Source organism: Chiloscyllium plagiosum, chromosome 27 (assembly GCF_004010195.1).
Source record: "Chiloscyllium plagiosum isolate BGI_BamShark_2017 chromosome 27, ASM401019v2, whole genome shotgun sequence".
Taxonomy (NCBI): Eukaryota; Metazoa; Chordata; class Chondrichthyes; order Orectolobiformes; family Hemiscylliidae; genus Chiloscyllium; species Chiloscyllium plagiosum.
Window position 1 is genome coordinate 1,629,935 of NC_057736.1, and position 12,111 is coordinate 1,642,045.

At 40.7% G+C, this 12,111-nt stretch overlaps 2 protein-coding genes across 2 annotated transcripts in view; both read left to right on the forward strand.

The window, feature by feature from the left end:
• LOC122563466 (gap junction beta-2 protein-like) overlaps positions 1 to 3,638 on the forward strand; it is an 8,865-nt gene extending 5,227 nt beyond the window's left edge. The window contains exon 2 of the mRNA XM_043717215.1: positions 1,272 to 3,638. Coding sequence (XP_043573150.1) covers positions 1,283 to 2,056 — 774 coding nt within the window. The 5' untranslated portion in view covers positions 1,272 to 1,282 and the 3' untranslated portion in view covers positions 2,057 to 3,638. The remainder of the gene's footprint in view (positions 1 to 1,271) is intronic.
• The window catches only part of LOC122563467 (gap junction beta-2 protein-like), a 12,760-nt gene extending 5,223 nt beyond the window's left edge, over positions 1 to 7,537 (forward strand). The window contains exon 2 of the mRNA XM_043717216.1: positions 6,830 to 7,537. Coding sequence (XP_043573151.1) covers positions 6,841 to 7,509 — 669 coding nt within the window. The 5' untranslated portion in view covers positions 6,830 to 6,840 and the 3' untranslated portion in view covers positions 7,510 to 7,537. The remainder of the gene's footprint in view (positions 1 to 6,829) is intronic.
• The last annotated feature ends 4,574 nt before the right edge of the window (positions 7,538 to 12,111 follow it).

The following is a 12,111-nucleotide window of genomic DNA, read 5'->3' on the forward strand; positions in this document are numbered from 1 at the left end:
AGCCACCTCCTTCAGTACCCTGGGATGTAGACCATCAGGCCCCGGGGACTTATCAACCTTCAGACCTAACAGTCTCTCCAACACCAATTCCTGGCAAATATAAATTCCCTTCAGTTCAGGTCCTTCAGCCACTGTTACCTCAGGGAGATTGCTTGTGTCTTCCCCAGTGAACACAGATCTGAAGTACCAATTCAACTCTTCTGCCATTTCTTTGTTCCCCATAATATATTCCCCTGTTTCTGCCTTCAAGGGCCCAATTTTAGTCTTAACCATTTTTTTGCCTTTCACATACCTAAAAAAGCTTTTACTATCCTCCTTTATATTTTTGGCCAGTTTACCTTCGTACCTCATTTTTTTTCTGCGTATTTCCTTCTTATAATTTGGAGATGCCAGTGTTGGACTGGGGTGTACAAAGTTAAAAATTACACAACACCAGGTTATAGTCCAACAGGTTTAATTGGAAGCACTCTAGCTTTCGGAGCTAATGTGCTTCCAATTAAACCTGTTGGACTATAAGCTGGTGTTGTGTGATTTTTAACTTTGTATCCCCGGGATCATTCTTGTAAACCTCATCTGGATCTCATCCCTCCAATGCCAGCACATCCTTCCTTAGATATAAGGCCCAAAACTGCTCACAATATTCCAAATGAGCAAAGAAGTAGGAAGCAAATAAGTTTGGAAGATATGGAAGAAAACAACAAAATAAAAATTTACAAATTCCTGAAAGAAGAAAGGAGATATGCTAATTTTAAAAAGATAATTAACAGACATTGTGTTACTTACAGAGATTATCACCTTTTATTTTGTTTCTCATATTTTTGTGCTCCAACCTCTCAGTGAGAAAGTGAGCAGTTCTTACTAAGATGGTTTGTCAATGAGATTGTACAGCAGGACATGGTGAGGCAGCACACCTGAAGATAGGGTTTTCTTCTCCACTGTTTATATAAAATGAAATTGCCCAACTTACAATGGGAATTCCTGGTTTCCTAAGAAGATGGGAACAGTTAACATGAGCCCAGCCAGGAATGTGTTCCACAGTGCTCCCTATCAGCCACACTCTATATCAACACTGTGACAGAAAATTGTTTACATACAGAATTTCTATTGTAAATGTTAGACTGTGGGCAACTTCATTACTGGATTCTGACATGAAAGTGTGGCTAGAGGTCTTCATGAGAAATTTACAAGAAGCGCATGTATGCCCAATTTTTAACAGTAATCAGTAGACAAATAGATTTTCTGCTAAAGTAACTGGTGCTATTTATTTCTAGAGTGATCAAGAATGGGATGGTATTTCCTTCATTCTCTGCTGAATGGGGTCAACAAGTATTCCACATCCCTGGGGAAGGTGTGGCTCTCGGTCATTTTCATCTTCCGCCTCCTGGTCTTGGTGGTGGCAGCCGAGACTGTATGGGGAGATGAACAGAGTGACTTTGTGTGCAACACACAGCAGCCTGGTTGTAGGAATGTGTGCTACGACCGTTTCTTCCCCATCTCTCACATCAGGCTGTGGGTTTTCCAGCTCCTCTTTGTGTCCATTCCATCATTTCTCATCGGCATGCATGTTCATCAAAGGAAAAAATCCAGGAAGAACATAAAAATTTTTAATCAGAATGCAGATTTGCAGAAAGTAAAAATCGATGCCCCTCTTTTACGAACTTACTTGGTCAGCATTTTGTTTAAAATGTTGTTTGAAGGCATCTTTATGTTCTTATTCTATTGGATTTATGAAGGCTATAAGATGCTCAGACTTGTCAAATGCAGTGAATATCCCTGTCCTAATACTGTGGACTGTTTCATTTCTAGACCAACCGAGAAAACAATTTTCACCCTTTTCATGTTAGTGATATCAGCTGTCTGCATCTTGCTGAATGTTGCTGAACTTTGCTACTTAATTGTAAAGTATTTCATTATGCAATGGAAGAAAAATCTTTTTGCAGCAGCAAGGAGCAATGAAAACAAAAAATTAGCGGTTGCTCACAGTTCATCAAATATCAGCACAGCAAAATTTGACAAAGAGCAAAAGAGCAGTTCTGATATCACTTCTATATTTTAAAAAAGACAATCGTCCCCAAATTATTTATAGATACACAATATGCATGTGATTCTGGGCCCCTCAGTTATCTTGTGACTTTGCAACGAGATACTATCAGAAGAGATGCCGTATCAATTTATGTGCAATCTATTTATTTTGATTTCTGAGTATTCTGTTTGTCACTGTTATACATTACTGCCACTTTAATTTACTCATTCCTGGGTTCCTTATGAACACATAATCACTGCCTTTTGTTGAAGACAATGTAAACCTCCATGAATAAAGCCTCAATAAGATCAAACAGAAGGAATATAAATAAAGTGACACATTCTTAGAAGGAAAGGATCTGACATACATTAGAAGCATTATCACATAAGCTGTACACTGTGTTTTGAATAGAAGCTGAATATCAGAATATCAAAGAATTGGATTAAGTGCAATATTTTATTCAAAACAAGATAATGGTGCCTAAAATACCCAATAAGCTAAGAGTTGACTAATACTTCTGTAAATGGGCAAGACTTAAAACACCAAGGAATGGACCTTGTCATGAGCCATGCTTGCCAAAAAGCCCATGATCTCAATGCACCACTGTCTCCTAAAATAGAACAAAGTAATGTGGATGCTGGAGATCTGAAACAAAAACAGAAATTGCTGGAGAAACTCAGCAGTTCTGGCAGCACGTGTGGATAGAAAACAGAGTTAACATTTCGAGTCTCTGGACTAAAAGCATCAACTCTGCTTTCCTCCCACAACTGTTGTCAGACGACTGAGTTTCTCCGTTATTATTTCACCACAATCTCCTGTTTGTGAGATATCCTGATGCTACTTCACATAAAACTATCAGAGGTTAAAACCCATAGTTTTTGTGGGAATCTGGCTGCTGAGAGTAACTTGTACTAAGCTACCTGCTGGAAATCTGGTCTGCATGACTTTTAGATTTTCAGAGCTTCAGGTCTTTTATTTTAAAGGTGCTGCCAATGGTGTGAATTGCTGTTTGGAATGTTCACAAGGTGCAGTGTAATTTGGGCTTGGTTTCTCCTTGGTATGTTGTCATGCTGCTTATGTTCATCAGCACTGACTGATTGTGGAAGAGTGAACAACAGCTGAAAGGGCAGTCTTTAACATAGCATGTTATGAAATGACAAATTTTACTTTCAGCCAAGCTTTGTTATTTTACTGACTCAATGCAAAACTGTGCAGAAGACTGAAACATTGAATCTCAATGGTTACATGTTCTCTATGTCACTGTTTGAATATAAACTGTCAACTGTTACTTTTTGAGGATGTCTAAAGAAATCTTAGAACCATATTTAAGAATGGATTTTCATATCCCATGCCCTTTCTTTCTTGTTCCTGGAAGATGGATCCATAATGTCTTCGCCCCCATGATGCTGTAGCACATTCAGGTAGTCCAGTTGCCTGGATATTGAACTAAGAAACTGAATGACTAACTCCTAGCTTAAGGTATAACTGGAATGTGCAATTCATTTGTTATGTTTGTTAGGATAATGGCAGCACAATGACTGTTTTGGAATATAAAAAATGTACCTCATGATATAAAACTTGATTATATGTTACAATAAATCACTTATGTTTGAACTAAGCTGTGTCTTGGGTTAAATTTGAACAAAAATGAAGGCACTGATTTCAATGCCCTGCCCTCAGGTGAATTTGGAGGTGGGGAGCATGGAAATAGCCTTGAAGTTTTTGGGTGACATCTATACTTGCTTACTGTCACTTCCTTATTTTGTCTGCGATCATGGGGCTTGCGAAGGCCTACCAACCCCACTGTCAAGTGGAGGCCTTAAATGACCTCATCCCATGAGCAGCAAACAGGGAACTAGCTGTCCACGGAGCCCAAAAAGAAGAATCCAATCTGGCTTGTTTGCTGGCTCCCAAGGAGGGATCTTTCATCCAAAAGGACTCTCTAAATTATTGGACATCCTGGAGTTGGACTGGATAGTACATCACCACTGACCTCCTTCAGGACCCTCCTATTACCCCAATCCCACCTTCAACCACGTGTGAGTCTGGGGTCCTTCATGAACCTTGGCCTCCTCCAGGTACAATACCAGCAGCTGCCACCCATCCTGATGGCACTGCCTGCATGAGTCAATTGCTGGACTCCAGTTGGCTGGTAGCTCTTGTGGATGTTGATTGATGGTTTGTCTTCCTCTGCAGTCTGGGGGAAGATTCAATGCTAACCACTTCTGTCAGTTTGTCACTTTATCCCACTGATGCTTCCCCAAAGAGATGACTCAGGGAGGAGCTGGGCTCCTCTGACAGACAAGTCCCCATTGTCTTAATTAAATATCATCCAAAGAATCAGGGGAGCACTGAGAATAAGTATGAGCTGGGACAGACATTACTGGGTATCCAAAAGACAAGTAAAGCTCAGTTTAATTGTTGGGTCATGGTTGGAATATTTTCTGTCATGAAGAATCATTGGTTACCATGTAGGATATCTACAACGCAAAGGTCATTGGCTTTGTAAACTTCCTAAAAGCAAAATACAGGTCAATGTTTGGCTGATTTAACTTGTAATGGAAATGTGTTGCTGGAAAAGCGCAGCAGGTCAGGCAGCATCTAGGGAACAGGAGAATCGACATTTCGGGCATTAGCCCTTCTTCAGGATTTAACTTGTATACAAGGAGTTAGTCAATAGTCAGGTGCCAGGTGTGGTTAAGGGATTAAGGTGAACATGTAGGAATGACCTGAATTAGTTCAGTTTGATTCAGATTTCTTTAAAGTTGCGTTTGTCAAATTCAACTATGATGTCCCCCATTTAAAAAAAACATCATCCTGTACCTCTAATGGAGTTTAATTGTTTGGCAGAAAAGTCAATCTTCATCGTGTAAGTGCAGATATAGGGGTACATTTTCTCCTTTTACAATATTGGTGAGACAGTGGTTCACTTATATGGGTTATTTATTGTACTTGTACCAATGTTTAAGTTGCAAATTTATTGCATTACTTTTGGTGTTGGTTTGATAGACAAGTAGCTATTTTCTTTTGCAGTATTGGATATAAAATTAATATTCTAATAGCAGGCATTTTTCTGGTGTGGTAGTTACCTATTTAATTCTATCCAGTGCAAGCAGTTTGGATGTGATTCCTGGTGAAGTTCTTGTTGGTTTGACTGAATTAAAGCTTCCAACTGAAAGGATCAGAATGTTAACTCTCTGATTTAGAATTGATGGAACGACCAGTCTGTTACCTGACCTCCATAACCACAGCCAAACAACTAGAATAGAATCACAACAGTTCTGCTGATGGTCTATCTCCCACTTATGTAAAGCATCTCACCTTTATTTCAGAACACCTCCTGCTAAGACTAGGAACTCACATGGTGGCAAATTTTACACCTTAACCTTATAGCTACAACTATGCACCAATAACTGACCAATAGGACCAATCAGAAAAATAGACTTCAGGCTAATTAATTTGGAAACGTATGAGATGATGATAACTAATCATGTAAACCATTGTTTATTATTGGCATTTCAACGTAACAAGGTAGATGTTTTACCGGTAAATTAGTGTCTGGGTGGAGATGAGTTACGTTAAATTAAAATTTTTGCAAGCATTCCAAGCATAATTTCAATTAGTGTACGAATCACCTGCCAGTGCAATTTTATGTTAATTTCTATAATTAATAGCAATATTGCCAGGCAATGACCATCTCCAACAAGAGACAATCTAACCACCACCCTTGACTTTCAATGATGTTGTCATCACTGAATCCCCCATTATCAACATCCTAGAGTTACCATTGACCAGATCACTGGAGTTATCAGACAAACACATTAGCTACAAGAGTAGGTCAGAGGCTAGGAACCTTGCAGCAAGTAGCTCCTCTCATGATTCCTCAAAGCCATCATCAAGGCACAAGTCAGGTTTGTAATGGAACTCCCCCTACTCACCTCTCCAGAGTTACAGCACCACCACCACTCAAGAGGCTCGACACCATCCAAGAGAAAGCAGCCCATTGATTGACATTATATCCAGCAGCATCTATTCCCTCCAACACCGATGCTCAGTAGCAGCAGTGTGTACTATCTACAAAGATGCAATGAAATTCAACAAAGCTCCTTCGATAGCAACTTCCAAACCCACAGCCATTTCCATCCAGAAGGACATGGGGAACAGGTACATGGGAACATCACCAGCTACAAGTTGGCCTTCAAGCCACTTACCATCCTGACGTGGAAATATATCACAGTTCCTTCACTGTTGCTGAGTCAAAATGGTGGAATTCCCTCACTAATAGCATTGTTGATCAACCCACAGCACATGGACTGCAGCAGTTCAAAATGGGGGCTCAAGGGCTTCTAGGGATAGTTAATAAATGCCGCATCTCATTGAGTCACAAAGTATAATTATAACAATTTGGAAAGCAAATATTTTGGGTGTACTTTATCAGCAAATTGTGGCAGAACAGAGGCAAGTGTACCTAGCTTAGCAGAAACAGGGAAATTAGTTGAGAATAAAAGCAAAATACTGCAGATGCTGGAGATCTGAAATAAAGATGGAAACAGCTGGAGAAACTCAGTAGATCTGGCAGCATCTACAGAGAAAAAAACAAATTAATGTTTTGGGTCTAATTGAATGTAGTTACTTACACATTCTAATTTCTCAGAGAGGCACCGAGATAAAAATTGATTGTGGTGCTGAGCCAATATACTCTTACGACTAACAAGATGGAACCAGGCAAACTGAAGGCACCTTTTTAAAAGTAATTTCTATGTTCTTGCCAGATCCTAACTTGTAACTGGTTCTGTTTATTTCTAGGGTGAACAAAAATGGATTGGCATTCCCTTCAATCTTTGTTGGGTGGAGTCAACAAGTATTCCACATCCCTGGGGAAGGTGTGGTTCTCGGTCATTTTCATCTTCCGTGTCCTGGTCTTGGTGGTGGCAGCTGAGACTGTATGGGGAGATGAACAGAGTGACTTTGTGTGCAACACACAGCAGCCTGGTTGTAGGAATGTGTGCTACGACCGTTTCTTCCCCATCTCTCACATCAGGCTGTGGGTTTTCCAGCTCCTCTTTGTGTCCATTCCATCATTTCTCATCGGCATGCATGTTAATCAAAGGAAAAAATCCAGGAAGAACATAAAAATCTTTAATCAGAATGCAGATTTGCAGAAAGTAAAAATCGATGCCCCTCTTTTTCGAACTTACTTGGTCAGCATTTTGTTTAAGTTGCTGTTTGAAGGCATCTTTATGTTCTTATTCTATTGGATTTATGAAGGCTATAAGATGCTCAGACTTGTCAAATGCAGTGAATATCCCTGTCCTAATACTGTGGATTGTTTCATTTCTAGACCAACCGAGAAAACGATCTGTACGATTTTCATGTTAGTGACTTCAGCTGTCTGCATGTTGCTGAATGTTGCTGAACTTTGCTACTTAATTGTAAAATACTCTATTTTTCGGTACAACCTGTCCATTTCCAACAAAAACCAATAACAAAAATAAAACTGACTTTTTTCAAAAATTGATAAAAGCTTGAATGAAGCTAACCGGTATCTGAATGGTTTGTGATTGGTATGGATTCAGACACGAACCATCAGTGAACATTTCCACAAAATATCAAATTCATTCAATCTGTAAAAGCATTCTTCAAAATTTGAATGGGGGTATGAATATAGGAATATTACGTTGAGAAAAAAAGAAATTTGATTTGTCTTCCTGATATTTTTCTCCACCAATTTCTTTTCCTCCTGTTTCTGTTGCACATTTGAATTCCTTGGGCTTCACGTCTGTGATTGTCCAGTATACCTTATCCACACGTTTAGCATTATTCACCAGGGTGCATGATGAGCTGCCTCAGAATGCCTGATCTGTGCTCTTCTCATGAGCAAACAACGCAAGGTTTACTTACTAATGGGTGAATGTGAACAATTTTCAGGACTATTTTTTTCATCTCCATGCCCTTTATTAACAATCTGGCTGAGATCAGCTAACATTACATGCCATTGCTCAGATATTGCATAATCCATATGACACAGCTACTTTCTGAATAAGGGAGAAAGTGAGGTCTGCAGATGCTGGAGATCAGAGATGGAAATGTGTTGCTGGAAAAACGCAGCAGGTCAGGCAGCATCTAGGGAACAGGAGAATCGACGTTTCGGGCATTAGCCCAAAGAAGGGCTAATGCCCGAAACGTCAATTCTCCTGTTCCCTAGATGCTGCCTGACCTGCTGCGCTTTTCCAGCAACACATTTCCATCTCTACTTTCTGAATAAACCAAACAAACCAACCCAATCTGGTCGCTACAGGAACTTCTTCACAAGTGGTTCATCCACAATTCAAGAACAATTAAGTTCTCATGCTTTTGCTAGAATTTAGATTTGTGTGTTACTAAGTCTAATATTTCAAATACCAGACCTATAAATAGAACTTCAGGTAATTAGATGCAAATTCAAGAAGAACTAATTGTTGATTAGTGTAAAGTACTTGTCATTTTCTGCCATGAGTGGAATGTGGACAATTGAGAAGATGACTGTGATCTGACCTCACCCAGAAATATTTTACTCCATTGTCTCCAACTGACACAATAATGGACTGAGCAAAGTCACTAATAAAGAGACATTTGTTTGTCAGGTTTGACAAGAAGCTAAAGGTCATTTTTTATAAGCATTCGTTGTGTGCTCCAGTGCCATGAAAATTAAAACATTGATACATAGAAACTAGGAGCAGGAGTAGGCCATTCAGCCCTTCCAGCCTGCTTCACCATTCACTATGATCATGGCTGATCCTCGATCTCAGTGCCATAGTCCTGTTTCTCTCCACACAACTCAGTGCTGTTTAGATATAAAAACTTAGCAATATCTTTCTTAAATGTGACCCACCCTCCACAGCTTTTTATATTAGAGAATTCTACAGGTTGACCATTTTCTGAGTGAAGAAATGTTTCCTCATACAAAACTGGAAATCGCTGGAAAAACTCAACAGGAGCTTTTGTTTAAAAGTTCCAGCATTTGCAGATTTTTGATTTAGGTTGAATGTTTCCTCATCTCAGTCCCAAATAGTTAACCCTGTATCTTGAGATTGTGGCCTCCGCAACCAGGGGAGACATCCTCCATGCATCACATCTGTCCAGTCCTGTTAGAGTTTTATACATTTCAATCAGATCCTCTCTCGTCCTTCTGAACTCTACTGAATTCAGCTAGGAGAAAGTGAGGACTGCAGATGCTGGAGATCAGAGTCGAGAGTGTGGTGCTGGAAAAGCACAGCAGGTCAGGCAGCATCCGAGGAACAGGAGAGTTGACGTTTTGAGCTAAGCTCTTCATCATTCCTGGTGAAGGGCTTATGGCTAAAACATCGATTCTCCTGCTCCTCAGATTCTGCCTGACTGGCTGTACTTTTTCAGTGCTACACTTTTTGACTCTAGTGAATTCAAGCCAGTTGAAGCAATCTTTCTTCACATGACAGTCCTGCCATCACTGATATAAGTGAAATATACCCTCTATGCAAGTTTATTCCTTTTCAAGTAGGGAGACCAAAACTGCACATAATATTCCATAAGTATAATCATGAAGGAATATTCAATCTAAAACAAATTTCAATAAAGCAAATGACATTAGCTTTGGGTTTCTGCAGCTTATTGTTGAGTCTGGCTGACTGACTGCAATAAGAGTGTCCCCAAATCACTTCAGCTAATTTGGAAAATATTTCTTTACTGAGGACGACTCTCCGTGATTTCGCAACATGACCATTGGTGATTATATGCACTGAGTTGTGTGGAGAGAAACAGGACTATGGCTGATGCTCAGTGTTAGTGTGAGATTAATGTAGCAAGGAGCCATATTGCAACATGTTCACCCCCTGGACCAATCACAGCTAACAGCCAGGACAAGCTGCCTGGCTTCACATCTATGCTAAAAGGGAAGGCAAGACAGACGGACTGTGAACCCATTAACTCTGGCTGAGCGGGTAAAATACAAAAAGGGCAATGCAGAGACACTGTCAGCATTGAAGTGGTTACAAGGTGAGTGAGTTCTAAGGGAAGCCATGGAATGGTTCAGTCCACGAGCTCGGTGCATATCCCTGCACAAAGTGTCCTTGCAGTAGCATTACAATGAAAGGTATCAGTGAGTAGCAGTGTACTTTAAATGTAGAAGTGTGCTGTAATTGGAGTGCAGATGTATCATGGGGATAGTGAGGTTGATATATGTCCAATGTTCCACAAAATCCACTTCCTCCAACACCAACACTCAGTCGCAGCAGTGTGTACCATCTACAAGATACACTGCAGAAATTCACCAAAGATCCTCAGACAGCACCTTCCAAACCCAGGACCTCTTCCATCCAGAACGATAAGGGCAGCAGATACATGGGAACACTACCACCTACAAGTTTCCCTCTAAGCCACTCACCATCCTGACTTGGAAATATATTGTTATTCTTTCACTTTTGCTGGGTCAAAATCCTGTAATTCCCACCCTAAGGGCATTGTGGTCCTACCTAGAGTGCATGGACTATAGCGGTTCAAGAAGACAGCCCAGCCCCACCTTCTCAAGGGGCAACTAGGGACAGACAATAAATGCCAGCAATACACATGTCTCAAGAGTGAGTTTTAAAAAACTGCCATGGTCTGTGAATGAATGGTGGGTGTGTGCCCTGCCCATTGAACTTGCACTGAGATGTTGGTGCTGAGTGTCTGAGATGGAGGTTTAGGGGAGCAAGCAGAGAGTCATCAGGTCCCCACTCAGACTTTCATGTTGGGAATTCTTGGCATCTGGTTTCTGTCCAGGGCCTTGGTGACATCACACACATGTATTGTGTACATTTTTGGTCTCCTCAAGCAACGAAGAGGAGATTATATGGACTATGGAGAGAGTGCAAAGTTTTCTTAGACTAATCCTTGGCATGGCAAAACTGAGATATGGAGAGAGGTTGGATCATTTAAGATGATATTCACTGGAATTTGGAAGAATGAGGATGAAACCTGTCGAACACGAAGAGATCTAGACAGAGGAAAGTGCAGAATGGAAGAACGGGAAGCTGCCTATCAATGAGGTGATATGAGGTCATCGCAGTGAGAATGATAGCAAGCAATGATCCCTGCTAACAGACATCTCACTGTCACTGGTGAGAATCTGGTCTTACCATCCCAACACTCGGTTAAAAAACAGAGCATTTTGATCTCAATGTCAAGAGGGTTCTCGCTGGGCATTTTCCGACCTTCGTGCTTTGGCCCCTGTTGTTCAGGATCTGAGAAGATTCCACCCTGTATCTTTAACTATTCCCAGAGAGCTCTACTGACATTGATTTTCTGGCAACATGCAGCTATTTCCTGGGCGAGACATCCCGTTGTAAACATACAGGGATCAGGCACTACCAATACAACTGTGTGCCTGAATAGAGAACCCCAGTTGTGCAATATATTTCCTCAAAAGGCAGTGGAAGCAGAGACTTTGAATTTTATCACAGGCAGAAGTGAATCATTTCTTGATCAGAAAAGAGAGGTGAAAGGTCATCAGAAATAGCTGTTAAAGTGGAGGAACCAGGTCGGCCATTATTGAAAGGTAGAGCAGGCCAGAGGGGCTGAATGGCCTATTTCTGTTCCAAATCATATATTTATACCTTTGAATGAAAATGAGGATAGGCTTTAATGTTAACTCACTAGGATTTGTGGAATTTGGAGAAGGTGGGGTGATGTAATTGAGAACTCTGTGTAGGTGAATGTGGAGGTGCTGCACTTTGGGATAAGTTGAGGCTTGAGAAGGTGTAAGGTCAGTGAGTGGGGAATGTGAGTCTCACAGTGGGAAAGGGCCACACCAGAATGATTTTTATGTAGAGTGAGAGAGAGCACTGGTTGGTGGAAATGCAAAAGCAAGTGCCCTCACTAGAGGAAGAGCAATAAGAAAATTAACTGAATTTATTGCAGCTGTGGGGAAAGAATATGAAGACTTTGTATTTATAAAACCTCTCTCACAACCATCACACGTTCCACAGCACTTTCCTGTTCATGGAGAGCTATCACTGTTGTCATCCTGGAAACACAGAGTTGTGCACAGCAAGCTCCCACAAGGAGCATAATGACCAGGGAATCTGTTTAGTGAT